Source organism: Thalia democratica, chromosome 2, assembly GCF_965202585.1.
Source record: "Thalia democratica chromosome 2, ktThaDemo2.hap1.1, whole genome shotgun sequence".
Lineage (NCBI taxonomy): Eukaryota > Metazoa > Chordata > Thaliacea > Salpida > Salpidae > Thalia > Thalia democratica.
The window spans coordinates 56,794,972-56,817,757 of NC_139166.1; the positions used below are offsets into that span (position 1 = coordinate 56,794,972).

Consider the following 22,786-nt stretch of genomic DNA (forward strand, 5'->3'; position numbering starts at 1 on the left):
ATTTCACATATATTTTACAGTAACATTATAAACACTTTATAATTCATATTTATAACGAAAAATTCTTTTTTTAAGTCACTATAATTAAGTAAAAATAGAGTTTTCCATAGAAGTACATTTGACTTAACTTTTTTTATAATATAAGAATAAATAAGCAAGTTTTTAAAAACTTTACCACACTAAAAACTTGACAAATATATTATTAAGAAAAGTATTATAATATATTACATCAAACAGTTTACTAGACACTTTTTTATTCAGTTACTTAATACAAAAACAATAGTATCTATAAACAACTGATTAACTTTTGCACTGTTATAAGTGTCTATTTTAAAATAATAAAATATCTATGCTTAACTAAGATTGTTAGCTTTAATTTACATTTAAAGCTGTTATATACAAGACATTATTATTTTTTAATTAAAGTAAGACACTTTATTTTTTATGGTGTTATTGCTTTTATCAAGCAGACGTATTTTTGTTACTCTTTTAAAACTAAGAGAACTATATTAACTATGTGTTACTTTATATGGTTCTAACTCAAGGTTTGATATTATAGTTAAAAAATACTAACAAAGCTTTTTTCAATGTTAGAAATTTATATATCTTAAACATGGTTACATGGTCAAAGCAAGCAGTGAAAACGTTGTACAAGGCACTTTTGAACCATGGCTACAAGAACTTGAAGTACACCGATAAAGATTTCTACCAGAGGCTGATCAAGGAAGAATTTACAAAGTACAAGCATGTGACAGACCAAGCAGAAAAACAGTTTCATCTGGACAAAGGACACGCTTTTCTTAAACAAGAACAAGGAAAACTGTTATAAATCGACTCTGAACTAATTGTTTTTAAATAGGAAATGTGTGATTTATATGTTGAATTATTGTTTTCAGTTTGGCTAGCTGTATATGAAAAAAATTTTATTAGTAATACTATTTTTGATATTAAATAAGAGGTTTATAGTACTTACAATACAAGTATTGTTTTTAAAATCGGTTTCTAAATTGTGCTGACAATTATTTATTATAGCACTAGATGTATAATTTTTAATGAATCAGTACAATATACTTGGAAGAATTGGAGAAGGTGCTCATGGCATTGTTTTCAAAGCAAAACACATTCAGGTAGATTTTCTTAATAAGATTAAATTATTTATATCTCAAATTTTTTCAATACTGTCTGATGTAAGTCATACAATTTAGAATGTTGTAAGTAAAGTTTATAACTGCAGTAATTTTCAACATTAAAGCTAAATTTAATATAAAATCTCTGGTGAAGTGTTTGATAGCTATTTTTTTAAACTAATTTCTAATACTTACACATATTTATTTTTGTTTAATAACTTTTTTATTTTTTGTTTTTAGTTATGCCGATATATCTAATAAACTTTGTTTCAAATTTTTTTTTTGAATTTTTGAAACATTTTGTTGTTTTTTCTAGATAAGATGTTTATGAAGTTGTTAAATTAATGAACACAAATTTGAAACTCTTTTGTAATTATATCACCTGTTCATGCATATCTAACTTAAAACACTAAAAATTGTTTACTATATACACAAATATTTATGTTTTATAATTGTTTTAGAAGGATTTATTTATATTAGTAGAGTATAATTTAAATAATTCAATTTTTGAATTCCATATCCAGCATTGTTCAAATAATATTCTTTTAATTACTAAAATCACAAATAACTGATAGTAATAAAAAACGGTTGATAAGCTATTTCACATTCATATAAATAATAAGTACAGTGCTTATTAACTTATCGGGACGCCCACTTATCCGGACAGTTTCAGTCAAAAAGAAAGTTCAAAAAATTTTTTAGTTTTTTAAACATTTTTAAACAATGTTATTTAAGATTTGACTCAAGGTTTATATTTAAAGTTATTTTTGATATTTGAGTAATTTTTTTTTTCTAGAAAATGAATGTATATTTTTTATACTTGAATTTTAATTCAAACAATTTTTGTTTAAGATGAGGTGCGCAACAAATTTTGTTTATGGGCATAGGGGGTCCACCTTGATTTATACAAGTTGTTCTTATTTTATATAGTTTTATCTGAGCTATCAGACACTTTTAACCACTTGAGAAAATCCAAAGTAATTTTTTAGACATAAGCGATCAATGTTGGTGACCTCAATACATTTCTAATAGAAGGCGCAAACCAAAAACGCAAAAAAAGACCATTGCACCAAAAATCTATTTCCTCCTTCATTTTTCAACAAATCTTCTTCAAAGTTTTACAGAAAGTGGATTATAATATTTTAAAAAGATTGAATGCACTATTTTTTTAAATTTTGAAAATAAAATTTTTATTTAAAAAAAACTACCTTTTTTTTTGTTTTTTTTTATCTTAAATTTTTTGCTGAAAGTTTAAGATCTTTAGCTCAAAAAATGGAGGAAAAATTAGATTTTTAGTATTTTTTAAATTTCCGAGTCTGTTAATTGACTCTTAAAAATGTGTGATCTAGACGTTTGTATTGAAAATTTTTATAAAAAATACGATATCTCAAAAGTTAGATAAGATTTTTATTTATTCTATAAAAACTGTCTTGTAGTTTGTACTTCAAACTTTCATATGAGATCCAATGTTATTTTTAGTATAAAAAAATGTTGGACCACCCTATGCTCTTAATTATTTATAAGTAGTACAAGTTTGACACACTCAACACACCAGGTTTTAGAAATGGACAAGACATCATAAAAAAGAAAACAAGTTGCACTAACAATATGAAATAATCTAGAAGTTTTTAAAATGGCAAAAAAAAATCTGTCAAAGTTTTTTATAATGGACGAGTTTAGCATAGGCAGGTCAATTTTGTTCAACATTTTGAAAAGTGAAGAAAAGTTTCAAAAGTTTGAAGCAGAAAAAGAGGAGCTGAGCTATTTTTGTTCATTATGCATTGCATAATATACAGCAGTTGTATTATTTTATAAAAAAAAGTTTTTGTACTTATCCGGAAAAATGGTTATTCGGACATGTTTACAGAAAATTCTTGCCCAACATGTCCCGATAAATGATAAATACTGTACTATGAAAAAATAAGTATAAGATGTTTTTTGGACAACATTTTTAATTTTTAAGTACTTAAAAAAATATTTAAAGTTTATTTTAGTTTTAAAAACATGTTGAAATTTTTATAGTTTTAGTGTACAAGCTTTTACAAAATCTTTTTTTTAACAATTGGTTAACTAGACTTATTTAAGAGCGGGCAGCTGGTAGCTTTAAAAAAGATTCCCCTTCGCAAGCTTGACGACGGAATACCTAATCAAGCGTTGAGAGAAATAAAAGCGTTGCAGGAGATTGGCAGTGACACTGAAGACGCACAAAATGTAAGTTTAAATACTCGTTTATATAGTAATGGTAACACACAGAAAAATACAAATCTTGAAACTGTTTACACTACATTTTTATGCTGCTGAAAATTAAAACCTAGCTGTTAGTATATAAGTTGAAAGTTGAAGTATGTGTTTGATATTGACTATTATTAAAAAAAAGGTATTTTTTTTTGATAAAATAGTTTTGACTTAATTTTTAATTGAGTTTTTTCTGTTTGGTTTGTAACAGAACCTTAGGATAGTTTTAAAAGATTTTTGAAATATTCAGGCCAGTTTTTTAACATATTTGAGGTGTCACCCAGGAAATTTTTTTCAATTAAAATAAATTGTTAAACTTTTATTCCTGGTTAGTTTAATGTTAAATTTAAAGGGGCAGGTAGTATTACACGTCATTTAATTTACTTGCTTGACGTTCAAAAAAATTTTTATCTTTATTGATTATTAGGTAAAAATGTTCACCTTATAGCTAGCTCTAACTGAATACAATATATATTTTTTTCATAGCATTTAGTAATCAAAATGTGGAAGCACATATTTTCAATCTTTCTCTTTGTACTTCAAAAGCTTACATATACTTACACATGGTTCTCAGTATCTTTAACGTTTTGTGCACATTGAATAATTGATAATAATTCATGGCTGCAATTTAATCTAAACTATTATCTACTTTTCTAAGTTTAAGTTGTATTAGTAGTTGCATTACAAATAACTTATTATTAACTATGAAAAGCAGGTTGAAAATAAAATAATTCTTTTTATTTGTATTTTAAACAAATTTCCTTAAATAAAAAGTTTTTATGTACACACTACTACGCTCAATTTATGTTTGCTTAAAAAATTGAAGCTATGAATATTTTTTAGGATTGTTGATAAACTAAGGTGTACTCGGGCTAGTTTACGATTACTACAGCTAGTTTTAGGTAGAGAGATCTCTGACAGTAGCTATTTATCTTTACTACTGAAACGTTTTTAATCAAAATGAAATTATTTTTTACTTTTTTCAAGATTTCTACAAAAAAACATAGGCAAAAAGTTAAAAAAGTTTTAAAATTAATGAAATAAAGAAGAACTTTTTTTTAGAGGCTGACTCATATATACAAGCAAAATTTAAAACCTGTTGACAGAATTCATTAAAAAGATAGTAATGTTACCCATTTTATTAATTTGTAAATCAGAATAGTTTGTTATAATTAGTCTTTATATTGAGCTAACAATTTTTAACTTTACTGCTAACTTTTCTTAAATTTTTTTTTTAAGATTCAGAATGTTGTAATTAAGTTATTTTTCTCCTTTTACTTCATAAAATTGTTAGCAAAGTTTTGTGAATAGGTGTTTAGGCAAAAGGTGCTCAGATTGTTTATTTTACAAAAATTAACGCCAGTATTTATATGAAAGTTTATAGTATAAACTATATTTCACTTTATATAAAATAAAACATTAAAAATAGTTTTAAAATATAACTAATTTTGTTCAAAAAATTTATATACACGTGTAAAAAAAATTTTAAATTAGTTTTCTCAAAAAGAGTAAAAATTAACTTAAAACCTATCAAATTGTTTGTTTTTAAGCTAGGTATTTTTTAGAAATACTCTATTAACAGTATTAAAATTTTAATTTTTTGGGAATTAAAAGAGCTCAAAACTTTTAGTTTTTGAACTTTAACTTCAAATAAACTCCAATGTGAATTAAGAAGTCTTTTTTTTCAATATGTAAAAAGTTTTTGAATTTACATACTAAAGTTAAGTTAAAAATAAACTATGAAAACTTAGAAAATTCTGAATAAATGAAGAAGAAAATAAGGAAAGTAATTTTTTTTTTTTAGTTTTCATCTGCTATCCGTTACCTACTGAACCAACTAACTTTGATCTTTCGTTCCTTCTTTGAATTTTGTTTAAGTTTGAAAATGTATACCAGGTATCTGAGATATTTTTTTTAATTGACAAAATATTATCACTTCGATTCGTTTACACTGAGGTGGCGAAAGCAAAATACCTAAAACATGATTTTAAAAATATTTCAATTAAAATGACTAATTTGAAAATCATTTTTAACAATTTCTACTGTTAACCTCTTGTATGATAAAGGTGTTTATGTGCTTAAAAAGAGCTTGGGTGGATTAGAGTTGTGTAACTCATTGTATTTATTTATATATCTTTTCAGATAGTTCACTACTGAAAACTAAATAAACATAACAAAATAAAGAAGTTATTTTTCTAAAACAGGCGGTGAAGCTGCATGAAGTGTTCCTGTAAAATAAAATCTCATACCTTCACAATTGAATTTCATTTTCGAATTGTTCTTAAGCCTGATTTTGTACTATAAAATTTGATATTTTATATACCCCATTTGAATAAAGATTTTTCTGTGCTTAATGAAATAAGAAGGGATTCTTAACTTTAAAAATCTAGGATAAATTTGTTTACAGTAAACTTTTAAAGTAAAAAAAAACTTGATTACCTATGTAAAACTGCCTTAATCTCAGCGTTTAAAAATCGACTCCATCTTGTTTCGCAGCAGAATTTCAACTGAAATGCAAAACTCTTCAGCGGTTTTTAAACTCATGCTTTCAATTTTCACAGGTGGTGAAACTGCACGACGTGTTCCCGCACGGCATGGGGTTCGTGCTGGTGTTCGAGTACATGCTGTCGGACTTGTCGGAAGTGATCAGGAACAGCGACAGCAGGCTGACGGACGAGCAGAAGAAGTCGTACATGATGATGCTGCTCAAGGGGGTCGCCTTCTGCCACCGAAACAGCATCATGCACAGGGTTTGCAACAAGTGTCTGTTGCTTGTGTTGCTTTGTTGCCGAAGCGTTTATGGTGTTGTTTGTGTATTTCAATTGTTTATGCTTAGCAATGGTTTTTTTTTGTTGTTGCTTCATTACTAAAGTTACTAAGGTTTGTTTGTAACAAGTGTCAGTTCTTGATCTATACTAAGTTACTGAAGCTTTTATAATGCCAAAGTTATTCTACGAAGCGTACGGATTTTTAAGCTTATTTTTATTCAGTTTTGTTACAGGTTTTTAAAGGTGTTCAATTTTTATCAAGTATTAATGCATAGGTTCAGCTTCTAATTTAGATCTTAAACACCAAACTGAAATTAGCACAACGTTTAATCTGGCACTCAACATGAAACTTATTAATTTTTATTCATTCGTTGTTTGATTTATTACTCAAACAGGACTTGAAACCGGCAAACCTGCTGATAAGTTCAACAGGCCACCTCAAGATAGCCGATTTCGGCCTGGCTCGAGTTTTCGACAGGAAGCTGAAGCCGTCGGAGAGGCAGTACACTCATCAGGTTGCCACCAGGTGTGCACAAAATACTTGAGTAAAATTATAAAATAGTTGTTGTTCATTTTTAATAATTTGTAGGTTTGTTTGGTCCACATTAGTAACGTAGAGTAAATAATATAGTATAACTAATAATCATGTAGTTATGATGTCATTATAAGTACAAAATAGTTTGAGTGGTAGATTAAGCAAAATTTTATTTTTTTAATCTTAAAAGGTCTTAACTTGTACGTCGTTAAATAAACCATTAAACGTTTCCAATAAAATTGTTTGTTATTTACATGTTTTTTTTACTGAACACGTATCAAAAAAATGTGCTAATTATTTTAATAGTAGTTTTAACACTATTTTATTTTAATTTAATGCAGAGTGTATGACATTTTTTATTGCACAAAGTATAGTATAAACATTTTTGTGTTAAAAACTATTAATTGAAAGTTATTTCGTTTAAAACTGGCTGAATACTAAAAATAATTTGAATATTATACGCTTACTACATAGTTTTATAAATGCATAACTTTATAATCGTGATTACCTATTTCAAATGCCATGGTCATTGTTTTTAGTTAAGCTTTTATTTAAAAGAGACAATTCATTACGAACAGTTATTAGCATTTACCTGTTTTTGACTTGTTAGTTTCGTCAGACTGGCAATAACTAACAGGGATGTCAGTTATTCAGTTAAACTGAAGTTTTAAGTTGGAAATACCTGCTTTATAAGGATAGTTTTCATTGAAAATAATATGATAAATGTTTTCATGTCTATTCTATACATTATATTTTTTGGTTTGTGTAAAAAAAGCCACTTTAAGTGTTTTTTACATCTATGTCATGTGCCTTTACCTTATGAATTTGTCTACTTAATTCTTTACATTTTTTCTAAAAATTTTCTAAAAATTTGAACGTGTTCACGACAACATGCACTTAAACTGTGTGTTCCAACAGACCCTGTATGAAACATTTCAATTGCTTTGATGCTCAACAGCAGCTTTACATATAACTATTTGACTGGGAAATTTTTTTAATTACCACATCAATATTTTACATTTTACCCTCGACTTTTAAAAAACAGCCCCAAAAGGTGTTGGCCCCTTTGGGAAATCCTGCATAGACCCTGTATAAAATACTTTTATTGCACCCTTGCTCAACAGTATCTTATACATCACTAATTGACTGGAATTTTTCCTTTATTTTATTACACCAATATTCTCATGCACCAGGTGATAGAGAGCGAATTTAGTTAATGTTAATTTGCAATTTTGTTTAATCTTCACTGTTGTTTGTAGTTAAACACTTTAGCTGTTATATTTTCTATCCACCAGGTGGTACAGAGCGCCAGAACTTTTGTACGGCAGCCGCAAGTACGACGAAGGAGTGGATTTGTGGGCGGTGGGTTGCATATTCGGGGAACTCCTCAACTCTTCGCCCCTATTTCCCGTTCGTTGAAACTTGTACAGTTGTTTTGTTTTAAAAGCGTTTAAAGTTGTTTCAAATTAGAATAATGAAATGCAATTGTAAATTGTTTATGTTTGTTAACTAAGTTAGAACAGTTTAAAAATAAAAACAGATTTTTTTGTATAAAATTGAAAACATTCCTGTCGTTTTTAAAACACAATATACTTTTTGCTTAAAATTATTTTATTGGTAGGCAAATTTTTTTGTTGTTGTTTCAAAAACTGTCTTTTAAAAACTGTCTCAATAACCTTATCAAAACATACTGAAGCAAGTAAAAACATCTTTTTTACTTATTCCATAGGGAGAAAACGATATTGAGCAGCTGTGTTGCGTGATGCGGGTTCTGGGGACACCTAGCGAGAGAAGCTGGCCCCAGATGAGCAAGCTGCCCGACTACAACAAGATAACCTTCCCCAGCAACCCGCCCATGTTGCTAGGCAACGTGGTACCCGACGCCACTGACGACGCTGTCGAGTTGCTGAGCAAGTTCCTCATATACGACTCCACGAAGGTTCGATTTCAATCCGATTTATTGTTCATGTGATTAGGTAACTTCTTTTTTTTTTTTTTTTGCAATAAAATTTTACAATTGAATATTTTTCTGGTCTTTTCGATTACTTAGACCATCCTGAAAATGACATTCTACCTTTAAAAACTTTTCTTGCCATTGAGATATTCAAGTTGTTCAAATAACTAAAAAAAAAATATTTAATCCTATTAAACAGTTTTTAGAACTTGCAGTTTCAAAAAAACAAAGCTCCCTTCATGACCAAGCACATACTTCAGAGAACTTGACTTTGAGATTTTTATTTATTTCTTCAAAAGTAAAGTTCAAATAAACAAACAATTTCACAGAGGACAGTTGCGGAGGACGCGCTGCTGGACGGCTACTTCTTCAACTCGCCCCTCCCCGCCCACCACTCCGAGCTTCCCATCCCGACGAGGTCCGTGACGCAGCTCCACCTGGCGGCGAGGCGGAGCATGCGGGAGTACGACGTCGACCGGGAGGTGAGGACGGTCGACAGGAGCACCTTCGCCCACTACGTCGATCAGTGAGGGGGGTTTTTGTTGGTTGAATTGCCGTTTTAAAAGCCTGAAAAAGTTCAACTCTTTCCTTTTTTTAATGACTGTTTTCCAGTTTGTATATATTTTGCAGATTAAAAGGTTTGTTAGACCCTTAAAAGAAATAAGTATTTCATTTTTATTAACCTTCGCCCACTGCACGTTGGTCAGTGAGGTGGGTTTTGTTTATTGTTTGAAATATTGTTAAACCCTGACAAGTTTTATGTCTTTTATTTTCATTGCTTCTCGCACTACGTGTCGGTCAATTGGGGTTTTTTTATTGATAGTTTTTTTTACGTATTTTGCTGTTCATAAGGGTTATAGCCTGAAAAAGTAAGAGCTTTTTTATTGGTTCGTGATTTTACGTCGATCACTGAAAATCGGAGGTTTTATTTTGATTTGTTTAAGAGTCTTGCTTGAGTCGTGTTTTTCTTATATTTGAAAGCTTAGGAATTTAAAATTTCTTGTTAAAGCTTTAAATGTTTTTTTCAAGTGAAGTCAATTGTCTTAAATAATTGAGTTGTTTTTGTATTACTGAAATTTCACAAATAGTAAAAGCAAATGGTGCTTTTTTATTTGCTTATTTCTGCGCAACAACTATCACCGGCCTGGTATTAGCTCTTATTTTTAACATTTCTTTTTGTACACATTCTTTTATTGTTTTATAGTTTTGTTGTATTTTATTGCAAATATTTAACTGTGATTGATCAAGCTTTTCTGAAGACATTTTCAAACACTGTGAAGAAATTTTTATTTCATATATCAAAACACTTGAAGTATTTTTACATTTCAACTGTTGTATTAAATACATTTGGAAAATTCAATCAAAATTACAAAAAAAAAATTGTTAACACTAACTTATGATAAAAAGTGGTGTTTTTTCTTTAATTTTACTTTATCCAGTATATTTAACTTAAACTTTTAACTATCAAATCTGTTTTATTTTATTTTTTGACTGAATTTTTATAGCTAGACCTCAAAGTTTATTTGTTGATACCCAAAGTGTGAGAAACTTTCACACCACTATGTAATTTTCAGTATCTCAACTATTTTTCCCAATTCAATCCTTCTGCAATTGTTTGACTTAAAAATTTTTCACTTTTCTTTAGTGGAATCGTAGAAACCTTGTTTTAAAATTGAAAAGATATTTAAAAAAATATTGCTTTTTAAGTTTTGTAGATTTGTTAAAGTTGTACCATAATGTTCAAAAAAAACATTGTGTTACATTTAAAATACATAAACAAATTTATTATAAACAATTATTCATAATTGAAAATGTTGATAAGTTTAGCTTGTAGTATTTTATCTTATACATGTTAACTAGTTTTTTTGTATTTTGTTTTGAAAATATTTTGAAAAAGGTTTTTAATTGATACTTTTCTAACTTACGTTAATCAAGTTATCTCTTTCATTATCTGTACCTTAGTACATACTTCAAAAATAAAAATTCTTAAAAATGTTCTCGTTGTTGTGTGTTAAAGCATAAAGCCTATTTTTTACATAACAATTTGTCAAAAGTAAGTAAAATAGCTAATTTGTAGAATTTCGGCAACTAGGATAGAATTTTGATTTTTTAATGTCCGAAGTTGGTAATTAGAACCTACTGTATTTCTACCATGACTACTGGAGGTAATATTCCATCTTCAAGAATACTTATGGTAACAGTTTGAAAAGAGTAAAATCATAGTACACCAAAAACTGACTTATAGCTTACACTTTTACTTTCATTTAGAAACCTATGTTGATTTTTGTAATAAAAATTCAAGAATTGATAAACTCATTCTCAACCAACCATCTTAAAATTTTAAAGGCGAGTAACTTGATAATGAAGTGTTTTCTGAAGAAACGCACTTAGATTTTACGATGTGTAGTAAACACTAAACATTACAATTAATCATGGTTCAACGTGGTTCTTAAGAAATTTGCTTGCTGTTGATGCAAACTTAAAAAAGTATTAGTAGGAGCTTAGCAGTATATTCTAATTTTGATATTCTGATATTTTCAAAATATTTATAGCATCTCGTCAAACATTTTTAGTACTTTATAATTACTTTTAAGCTCTAAAACTTAACACATTTGTTCTCCAGGGTTTAAACAGAAGGAAAGTTATGGTTTCGTAAAAAAATTTATGGTTTGTTTTGTAAAAACACTAATAAAAAGACAATTCAATTACCAGATCCTAAGTTCAAAATAAGATTTGGGTCCTAATTTAAAAAATCAAGTTTAGATCCGGTGGATCACGTTAAATTTTTTGAATTGTACTCGCTTATTTGTCTAGTTAAATGAAATGCAAAGCAGTTAAGAAGAATATTATAGTTAAAAAGAACGTAAAACATACAGGCCATAAAAAAAGATAGCAATTAAAAATTTAAACGAATATAAGTTAATAGAATGTCAATAAAGCTATTTTTCAATTTTTGGCTAGTTGTGTGTTTAACTTCGTTTTTTCTTTTCTAATTAGCTTTGTTTCTAAATTATAAAGCTAACTTCAAACACATCACTAGGAAATTTTGAGATGTTTTCAAATGAAACCATGCATCCACAGGCTTATGATAGTCTGAAGCTGAAAAGTACTGATGAGTTGTCACATGCTTCGTTTTTGTCATTCAAAAAGAATATGTGGAAAAATTCGAAGGAAAATTTATCATATATTGCTTTGATAACGCATTGGTTGTGAATGAAAATTTCGAGTTCAAACATTATTTTTGCAGGAGGGCGACCAGACCACACTTGTTATTACATTCAGGATACGCTTTGTAATTGAAAGATTACCTTAAATCGTGTTTATGTTTTTTTTTTTGCGAGTCAATACACGCAACACTAAGCTGGCAATATCAATGTTAATATCCTCGTCAATACCCCGTTTTTTCTATATAGCTTCAGCTAGTCATTAAAGATTCATTGTTCCTGGACGACCGTATAATGTTGCTATTAGCAATAGCGCAAAAATTAATTTGCCATTTGAGCTATTTTTCTAAAGCGTGTGAGATTCCAAAAATAATCCAGATAGACTTTGACTTCGCACTAACAAAACAAAAAGCCTTGCTTCTTGTTTAATGTGTGGATACAAAGCGGAACTCAACTTACATTTGCTTAAGAGACTAGAAAATCAAGTGTCCAGCATTATGTGCTTACTTATAAGTATAATTCCGATTTGATTATTACAGCTAAAGAATGGCAACTGGTTAATCACATTGTCTATTTTCATTGTAACAGAGAAGTGTATTAAAACAATGCAGTGCTCTCAAGTGTGATCCCGCATGCATGGTCACTGGCTAAGTTTATGCAAATTCAGAAAAAGTATCAAATGATTGTAGAACGAATGGTAAAAAATAAAAGAGGCTTGCGATATAAGGTTCTTTAACAAATACTAATTTCAGTCATTTTGTTTGTTAAGAATTTTTTAGGAATGAACTTCTATGTTTTTAATAACAACTGTTGTATTTAATATAGTCAACTTTATAACTGCTGCTTATTTTTTAATACAATCAGCTCGATTTATAAAAGCTGTTTTTATCTTTTTATTCTAGTTCTTCTTTTTTATTCTATTTTAGTATTTGTATAATCAGACTAATTTATCATAACTGTTAGTGATTTGACAAAATATTTAGTTTTGTATTAGTAAAATATTAAATTAAGATGCGAATACACGAAACCTGTTTTAGAATAATCTAGAAAAAAAATAAATTATAATAATTAAAGTTTGTAGCATGTATTAACATAAGATTTGAGTTATTTAATTATAAACAACTCATTTGGAAGAAATAAACAATTTATTACAAAAAAAAGTATGTATTATTACATTTTTTTGGTACCTACAATAAATTTTCCAATAAACTTTAGCAAATTTTAAATTCAGGTTAAAGAAAAGTTTACAAAACATATGTAAAAAACATATTAGCGTGAAAACATATTTTTTTAAACTTTCATATAGAGCTAAAATTGTTTTGTTTATCAATTGCACTACGTTTAAAGTTAGTATAGTTATGTTTGTATCAAAGTTATAAAAATGTTTAAAATTAAACTTTAAACTTATTATTATAATATAAGTTGAACAAACTACAGAAAAATTAAATACCTAATAAAGATTATATAACTAAGTAGATCAAAAACAAGTTCTTACTATGAATACTTATTTAATTGAAGATAATTTGTTGAAAAACCCTTTTATAAATAAAACAACTGTAAGTTACTTGAACTTTTCATAAATAATAGTTACGAATATTTGGATTATCAATACAAAATGTTGTTTTGTTCTGCGATACCTTTTTCTACCTGAACTTAGGTTTTGAATTAAAGTATATAAACTGTTAAATAAGTTTTAGTATGATTTTAGCAAAAAGCTTTAAGACATTTTTATACAAACGATTTGCTTGAAGAGTTGCCAACTAAATCTCCGAACAGGAATTTTTTACTTTTATATCAGTGAAAAGCTGTATTTAAAGCATACCTTAAAAATTTAAGTGAAGCTTTGTTGTAAACAATAATGCTAAATGTAGATTAACAATTGCCAGTTTTGTTTCGCGTACAACTAGAAAGTTTTTTTTTTTAAATACGAGGTTCTTTGCCGATAGTAATTTTGTAGTCAAAAAAACATGGCTCAGGAGTCGGTAAACTGTACTACCCACGCTCTATACCAGATTTTTTCTAAGTGGTCGGTATTAGTAAGTTGGGGCTATCAATAAATAGTAAAGGGGGGATGGGTTTAAATTTTTGGCAGTCATAAAATTTTGAAACTTACACTAGATATTCTTTAGTTGCAGATAAAGAGCAAAAAAAAAGTCTTAGGTGTTTTTAAATGGTAGTTTTTGATTAGTCTTGTTGAAGGGGGCCATACTCTTTTTAAATTTGAAAAAAGGTTTGGGAAACCCTGCTCCATACCATGCCTCTTAAACCAATGGAAAACGGTCAAACTGTTTTTAAACTTATTTAAAGTTACTAGAATAACTTTTTTTTGAAATAAAAAATGAAATTTCTTGTTATTTTATAAAGAAGCTATTCAGCTATACTTATAAAATACTTTTTATTAAAACGTTTCATTATTATATCTTGTTAAATTTTACTTAAACAAGTCAAACCGTGGAAAAACGGTGTTTACTTTTAATTCTGACTCTTGGCCGTTATTTGCTTTAAATCAGCGGTTCTTAAACTTTTTTCATGTTTTACCCCTTCTTAGAAGGTAATTACTAAATATACCTTCAATATAGAAATTGATGTTTAATTTTGAGGAAAAGTACTAGATTATTTTAATTTTAAGTTTATTAAATATTAAAAATTGTAAATTTTAAAGGTTAATAAAGCTTAATACTAACTTTTATATTAAAAAAAACAATTGATACACACTAATTTACATAACTTGTAATAAAGAAAATTTACCCCCTAAAACATAGGAAATTACCCAAAGGGCTAAACCTCAGATTTCTAAAAGTTTTCGCTAATTTTAAATTGTAGAACTTGTTTGAATAGAAAACTATAAAATTAGTGTAAACTAAACTAATATTTTACTTACAGAAATTTTAAGCTAAATGAGTTTTTTTTCGTTTAACACTATAATTTAAAAAAAAACGAGAAATTAAAGAAAAATAAAGTCTTAGTTCTACTATAAGCAGGTCAATAGTTTTTTTTCCAGAACTTGTTTTTAAACTACCAAATGAGTATAATTGTTTTAGAAAATAGAAAGTTGTTATTTGTCACATCTAAATAACTTATGATACTAACAAAAATACTAAAAAAATTACCACATTTCTTAATTGTTTTTATTTAATCTTTATAAGTTTTAGTTTGATCTTTATAATTTTTAACTGTCATGATCTTAAAACTAAAAAGGAGCAAAAATTTTTAAGAGCTGTAATATTACTGTATGTACTTTATTTTACTAACATTATTACTCTAATTAATATTGTTTAATTTAGGTACAAATGAAAACCTATAAACAAAAAACAATGTTTATATATTTACTATCTTACAAAACAGTTTTAACAAAATTATAAAAACTACTAAAACTATAAAGTTTTTTATAACAACTTATAGAAATAGAAATTATATATTAATATAATATGTAAGTGTAATGATAAGTTTTATTAAATACTAAAAAATGCTTAGTCTAACTCTAACAGTTTCTAACAATTTAAAAATTATAAATCGATTTTTTTAACATTTGCTAATTTTAACCCTTCTACAAGTTTTTAAGTAACTAATAGTGAACTTATAAAAGTTTTGTTTTAACCAAATGTTTCATAGGAATAAAACGGTTTTATATTAGAGTTATGTAGCTTTTACTGAAAATATTAAGTGTTTTTATTTGAAGTAACTCAACTAATAGAAGTAAGATTGAAAACGATGATGCCTAAAAAATGTTGTCCAAGGATCTGAGTGTACAAAAGACCTCTCGATCATCGAGTCAAACACAGCTTTAAATGGAAAAACATAATTACTTCTAGCATTTTTAGAAATAATTCAATCTTTTGAAATACTAATGTTACCTTGGAAATTGTTTAATAAGAAGTAATAGTAACTGCTTGAAAACTATGAATTTTATAAAATAAATAGTAAAATAGATTTACAAATTGTTTACCTTGTGTACAGAACTATGTTATAAACTTGGTTTTATACAGTTCAAACAATAAGTAGTTCAATTTTTTTTTATTGACTTATAAAATTAAATTCGATAAGTAGTGCAACTTCGTAATTTAGTATTTTGAATCAGATAGGGGTGGCTTTCAGCTAGTTTTCAAGAATCGAGTACTATCTAAAGAAAATTAAATTTGTTAACTGATAAAAAAAATTTACAGTGTTATTGGAACTGCTTGTTCCTTTTACTTATTATATAATTCTAAAATAATATACTAATTTTTAGATCGATTATTAAGATAAAAAGTAGCAAAAAAAAACGAATATCTTGAAAATAGATGTTGTTTTTTGAACGACAAGAAAAAGTGCTCAAAACAATTGGTACTAGGAATAGGTGTGCAATAAACTTTTCGGTTATCTAGTCGTACACCACTTGGATACAGCTTAACGTATTGTCCAGGACAAGAGCTAGTTTTTTCAACCTAGCTTTAAACTGTAAATCATTAAGATGTTCATAACTTATATAAGGCTAAATAAATTAAGAAACTTTACTTAACTTTAATAATGCTACAAATCTAAAGATATATAAATCCTTGTTTTTTGATCTAGAAGCTGTAATTTTATATAAAAAATGTACATTAAAACTACACTCTTTTTGTTGTAGAAAACAAGTTTATATGGAATACTTTCAGTATTACATAGTTACAGTATTTAAATACTTTTATGTTAAAGCAGACTTTTATAGACTTTAACCAAGATAATTTATTTGACGTAATAATTTTTTTATGTTACAAGCTTTGATTCTTGTAATTAAAAATTAGCTGACTATGTCTTTTAAATTTTTTGATTTAGAAAAAAAATAATTAACCATTGAAAAATTAGCATCAACTAAAAACCAGTGTTCCTTAATTTTGAACAACAGTGTAATCCCGATAGGCAATCTTATCATTAAGTTTAATGTTTTCACATTTCGATTTTTATAACTAAATTCTCACTTGAACTAAAATACTTTCACTAACTTAACACATTAAAATGTAAAGAAAATTATAATTCCAAATTTTAAGTTTTTACAGTAATGTATATAAACTTGTAAAACGTTTTAATCAATTGTTATCATAAAAAATTCTCAGCTACAATTTGGTCACTAACAATAAAATACCTCAAGTATAATATTTTAATACTGTCACAAGAAAAACTAAAAGCATTTTTTACTTTCAACAACAGGACTACATTTATGAACAATATTTAAAAATACTACTTATAAAATAGTAAAAACAGATTATACAGTATATTCTTTTATTGTACCGACATATGTTTTTGTGTGTTAACGGATTAACACACTTCAACGGGGTTCTGTAAAAAATAGATACTGTAAAAGTAAAAGAATAGAAGCTAAGGTAGGTGTATACATATATTTATTAAAATAAATATAATTACTACAGAATTTAGAGGTTAATGGTTAATAATAGGTAAAATACTTAATGTTAAGTCCAACTGTTATAAAACTATATAATATTTGTAATTATAAAGTCTAAATTAAGTCCGTTAACCTCTAAAAATCTGTAAAAATTATTTTTATTTTAGTGAACACATGTATACTCCTACCTTAGCTTCTATTGTTTTACAGTATTTATTTTTTTTACATAACCCAGTAATGTGTGTTAATCCGTTAACACACTGAAGCATATGTCGGTACAATAAAAGAAGATAATGTATAATTTTTTTTTATTATGTCCTGGACAAGACATTAAAAGGTATCCCTTGTGTACGACTCGATAACCGAAAGGTTCTTCGTGCACCAGGTCCAAGGACTAAATATTTTGAGCGCTTTTTTATTGTTCAATAAACTATAGTATATATTCCAGTGAACTTGTTTCACTAGGATCTTTTGTTAAAAAACACTTAAATTTATATTTTACATAATTATACTTATAAAATAACTATATTCCACTTTGAAAGTTTATATTTTGCATAATTATACTTATAAAATAACTTTATTTCACTTTGAAAATTTGGTTTAAATTTAAACTAATAATACAAAATAGTAAATAATAATAAGTAAAAATAAATTCTGTTATACAACTAACGAAAAAAAAAACATAACTATAAGTTATAATATAAGTTAAAGAATATTACTCAACTATCAAAATACTCAGTTTATGATTATTGATCTTATTTATTCAATGATAGTTTGTGTGAAGAGAAAATTAAATACGCAGAACAGTGTTACTTAAATGCTTAAATTTCAAAGTTTGTTTGCAAAATGCACTTATTCATACAAAAAAGTATTACAAATAAAAAAAAATTAAGAATTGAACTTTATTTACAACATGACTATTATACTTTTCATTTTTTTAATAAAGTAGTCAAGTTTTTGAAATGTTTCCCTTAAAAAAGTTGATATTAAAAAACATTAGTATTCTAATACTAATCACAGCTAGATTTATAACCTTATATATAAAAGACAAAAAAAATCAATTTATACTTAGTTTTCAATTTTACCGACAAAAACTTCAATAATTTAGTACAAGTTCACTTTATTAATATATATATAAAATTACATGACATCAATTACGGTTAGAGTTTGTAAGTTTCTGAACATTTTTCTGTTACCTAGATGTATTTTTTGGTTAGAAATTTAATATTCCTTAGACTAATAATTGTATCGTTTGATTAATGTTGATGTAAGAGAATTTTACTAAATAATTGAATACTAGTAAAAACTTCTTGCAATACAAAAAGCGAATAATGAAAACTGTGAAACTTAAATTTATTTGGTGAACTTAAAATTAGTTAATATTACGTTTTTGTCATTATTACAGGAATTTTTTAATAAACTAGTTTTACTTTAGTACGGCAATTCTATCTTCTACTCAAAATAAAGTGTCTATAAAATTGCTTTAATATTTTTATAATGTAAATTTAACATTTTTAGTACATGATATTTTAATAAATAATATTTTTAATAAAATTTTGCTTATTTAATTATGTAAATAAAAAAACAAGTTTTGAACACTTAGGAAAACTAAAACTTTTCAGATACTTGATAGTTTAAATCATGCTTTATATTAAGTGTAAGATGTTCTTTTAAAAATTTTATTTTTTTGCTTCAATAACAAACCTTTTCTAACCGCAAAATTCTCATAACTGATGAAGTTTATTGACAAAGTTTTTAGATAAAATTCTATTTTTATCGAAAACTAATTGATTACATAAAATTCTCAAATATTGAAACAATTGATGTAAAATTTATACATAAGAAAAATATTAAAATTCAATGTAAAATAGTATGAATTTGTAGTCTTTTATTTTAAAATAAACAAAAGTAATATTTTTACAGTCAATGTGTCTTTAACTTTAAATTAAGGTCAAATAACAAAAATTGAAGTTTCTTAATAAAATTATTCTAATATATAAATTTAGCTTGTTCTTGTAATATAATAAAACAGGAAATCTATAGAAGTTATTATATATAACACTATTTAAAAACAAATACAAAAAAAATAAAATTTTAAAGTAAACAATTAATTATCTCACACGAAAAAAAACAGCATTGAGCTATGTTTTAACTAAACAGTATACTTCATTATAAAAACTTAAACAAAAACGTAAACCATTTATTTCTTACACATATAACTTTTGCAAATATTTAAAACTTGCAAACACTTCAAACTTTTATATTCAACTGCATCGATAAAAAAATACTTTTTGTCAAATAACTGTGTCAAAAAAAAAAAGTGTAACTTTGGGACAACAAGTAGTAAAATAATCTACTTTCATAGCAAAGTCCTTACAAACTTAATTTAAAACTTGAAACTTAACAATAAATTTATGCATTTTCTAATTTTATCACGTCACATTAAAACCCTGGCTTTTCCTTATTACGTCACCCCACATCATTGTAGTTTCGCAAACTGGACATTCCCCCTGAACGGGAATCAGGTACTTTCCCTTCTCTGATCCCAAGAAACTGTCGGCCAAACAGATTATGTGGCTGACCGCCTCGCACCGGTCCACCGGACACTCGACCAGATGCCCCTTCGCCTTCTGCTGCTTAACCCCGCAAACGCTGCACTTTTTATTTGGGGCTTTTTGTTGAGGTTTTGGCTCAGGGGATTTTTTGTCGAGGGACTTTCTGAGGCGCTTCATGAGCGGGACGTACTCTTCGTTGTCGGAATTTTCTTCGGTGTTTTCCTTGAAAAAAAAAATGAGGTGAAGAGTTGAGAGTGTAAAATGTAAACTGTGCCATCAGTACTTCTATTGATAAAAAACAAGCATAACTTATTCTAAACGGTTTAATTTTCTATAGATTTATAAAACTTCTTAGAAACAACTAGACAAAGTTATTTAGTATTTTAAATAAATACAAGCATACATTTTCTTATCTAACACCAAGCATACTAAATGTTCAAAATTGACCTATTTAAATAATTCAAATTCAGATTTAAAAACCTCAGATACACTTTAAATAGCGTTATCATTAAATAACTCAAAAAATAATCTATTAACTTCTAAAAACAACATCCTTAAACGTTTTTATTTAAAACCGTTTAAATGAGTACAGTTTGATGAAACTACTTCGAAAAAAAATTACTTATTTAATAATTTATGTGTATAACTAAAATATATATACTTTAGAATTTTCTTCATTTTGTTCTTCCCAGCAAAACTGGGGTGTAATAAACAACAAGTACAAAAACAAATAAAGAAAAACCAAAAAATATATAATCTAACAACAAACATACTTTAGCATTCTCATATTTAAATAAATAAAAAATACACACTTTAGCATTTTCATCAACTTCATCTACATTCTTCCCGCCAAAACTGCCCATCCTGCTGTCATCAACACTACTCTCCATCACCGTCTCCCTCGCCACCTTGTTCTTCGTGCACTTCACCTACACAAAATAAAATAATACAAATATGTACATAAGTTAATCTGTATAGTTTTTTACTTCACCTACACAAAAAAACTAAATAATATAAGTATGTAAATAAACTATTTTCATATTATTTCACTTGACCTACACAAAATAAATAAATATGTAAAATAATTTGTTTTATTTTTTACTTTACCTCCCCGTACGCTATGGGCATGTGCAACGGTGGCGATGGGATGAACTCCCTCTCGTACTCCCTGTGCTGCCACCTGATGGTCAGGGGGAGTCGGTTCCACGTCGGGTGGTTCACCATGCGGGAAACCACCCTGATCTTGAAGTCGTGCTCCTTTTCTCCCCGCTCCTTCCGCATCTTCAGCCGCGTCGAAGTTTCTGGTGAAAAACTTGATTATAATTAAGACTTGTTTTTTATAAAAGGTTTCTTAAAAAAAAATATTTGACAAAATAATTTTCATCTTTTTTTTTTCATTTTTAAAGCATTTTTTTAGATACCTCAATTTTTTAAGCTAACTCCTCACTCATTTAAAAGACTTCTTTTAAAATTCTAATATATATCTGAGTAAAATCTCTTGCAGAATGTATCAAACAAATCTCAAACTTTTTCTAAGACTCAGATTAAAATTTAAATCAATAATCAATAAAGAAACAAATAAACTCGAACCTACGTAATCATTGAAGAAATATCAAACATAAAACAAACAGTGTAAATACTGTAAAACAAACAATCATCTAACAAAGTTGTGTGAAATGTTTAAACTTGTACTGGCTAGAATTATTCTTAGACTCTGAAAATTCATGAGAAATAGTTAAAGAGTTCAAATAAAAGTGGCTTGAAAAAATATTAAAATAGGATATGTTTCGTAAATAAACTTCGATCATAAAAATTCCGAACTTTTTGGAACTAAAAACAATACTTAAAAGTATTAACTAGGGAGGGAAAATCTGGTCATGATAATTTATCTATAAAGTATTAATCAAATTATAAGATGATCATCTAAATTCTAAATTCACTTCAAAAATATATTTAGGTTACAACTAGATTTGTTAAAAGAAAAACCAAATTATATGTATTACAAAAAATAAATTACTAAGCTTCTTAACTACCATCTGATTTTTTCAAACATGATTTAAGTATAGCCTTAATTTATTATATTTTTGTATTGAAAAAAAACATTTTAATCAAAATTTAACACATTCACATCAAAAATAAATTATAAGAATTCTTAAAGATTATTTTTTCTATAGCATAATATAATATTTTGGATTTGGTTTCATTTGTCATAACTAGCAAGAATGAACTAACTATTGTTTTTAATTTTTAATTTCTTAATGAATTTTTTATACATTAAGTTGATTTTGTGAAAATTATTAGTTAGTTTATAGAAGGAGCCTTGTATACTGATCTTTATTTTAACTCCTACAAAAAAAATATAGTTAATAAATTTCTTGAACTTATTCAAGTACTTGTTTTTTTTTGTTGAATAATTTTTTTTGAACTTTAAATATTTACATATTATTTACATAAGAACTAAAACTACTCTTAAGTTAAATTTGTAATAAAATTACTAATTAAATTTAAAAACTGAAGCTTAAAAACTACTCAAGCTTAAGTATTTTTAATCAACTATTAATATCAACTAAAACATGTGAAAGTTTATAGTAAAACAGAACTGTACATGTTTTTGTAAAAATTTTGTTTTAAGTTAAAATTTAAAAATCAATAACAGCAAACAGTATACTGCATAATTTACAAAATAAAAAATCAGTGGGTAGAATTCCAAAACCTTTCAAACAAAGAATGTTCTACAAATTCAAAACAACAACGAACCGGGATTCTGCCAAGCCCACTCGAACCTGAGCGCGGATATTTCAGACGGGAACCCGTGAACCACCAGCACCATCTTCCACGGTCTCTTCCTCTCAGTCTTCTTCGCTCCTCCCTTCTTCTCACCGTTGTGCTGGCGTATCCTGTTCTGGGGATCCACCGTGAATCCTATGTACGTCTTGCCCTTGTACTTGGGATTGACAGAGTTCAGCAGGTACACTCCAAAAAAACTGTCGACTTCAACTACCATTATGTCTGCAAAAAACATGATAAATTAAATGTTTATAAACAATGAAGACTAGTAAGTATACTAATATTTAATTAATAAAATACAT

General features: G+C 27.1%; 3 protein-coding genes across 4 annotated transcripts; 2 read left to right on the forward strand and 1 right to left on the reverse strand.

Annotated features, from left to right (window-relative positions):
* The first annotated feature begins 599 nt into the window (after positions 1-599).
* Positions 600-847, forward strand: LOC145830268 (mitochondrial ribosome and complex I assembly factor AltMIEF1-like). Its single transcript, XM_082938214.1, has one exon. The coding sequence runs from the start codon at positions 614-616 to the stop codon at positions 827-829; it is 216 nt and encodes a 71-aa protein (XP_082794340.1). The 5' UTR covers positions 600-613; the 3' UTR covers positions 830-847.
* Positions 848-1,025: 178 nt separating this feature from the next.
* On the forward strand, positions 1,026-10,268 carry LOC145830266 (cyclin-dependent kinase 20-like). Of its 2 annotated transcripts, none has more exons than XM_082938213.1 (7): positions 1,026-1,127; positions 3,213-3,338; positions 5,924-6,112; positions 6,526-6,658; positions 8,014-8,075; positions 8,395-8,604; positions 8,949-10,268. In XM_082938213.1, exons 1-7 carry the CDS (start codon positions 1,053-1,055, stop codon positions 9,147-9,149), a joined length of 996 nt encoding a protein of 331 aa, XP_082794339.1. In that variant the 5' UTR covers positions 1,026-1,052; the 3' UTR covers positions 9,150-10,268. The 2 variants fall into 2 exon arrangements, with proteins under 2 accessions (XP_082794339.1, XP_082794338.1); XM_082938212.1 differs by having other exon boundaries at positions 6,526-6,656; positions 7,961-8,075.
* A 9,306-nt stretch (positions 10,269-19,574) lies between these two features.
* On the reverse strand, positions 19,575-22,701 carry LOC145828766 (structure-specific endonuclease subunit slx1-like). The gene is made up of 4 exons (XM_082936517.1): positions 22,455-22,701; positions 20,805-20,998; positions 20,510-20,626; positions 19,575-19,919 (listed from the first exon to the last, which is right to left on the reverse strand). Exons 1-4 carry the CDS (start codon positions 22,699-22,701, stop codon positions 19,575-19,577), a joined length of 903 nt encoding a protein of 300 aa, XP_082792643.1.
* Between the last annotated feature and the right edge of the window lie 85 nt (positions 22,702-22,786).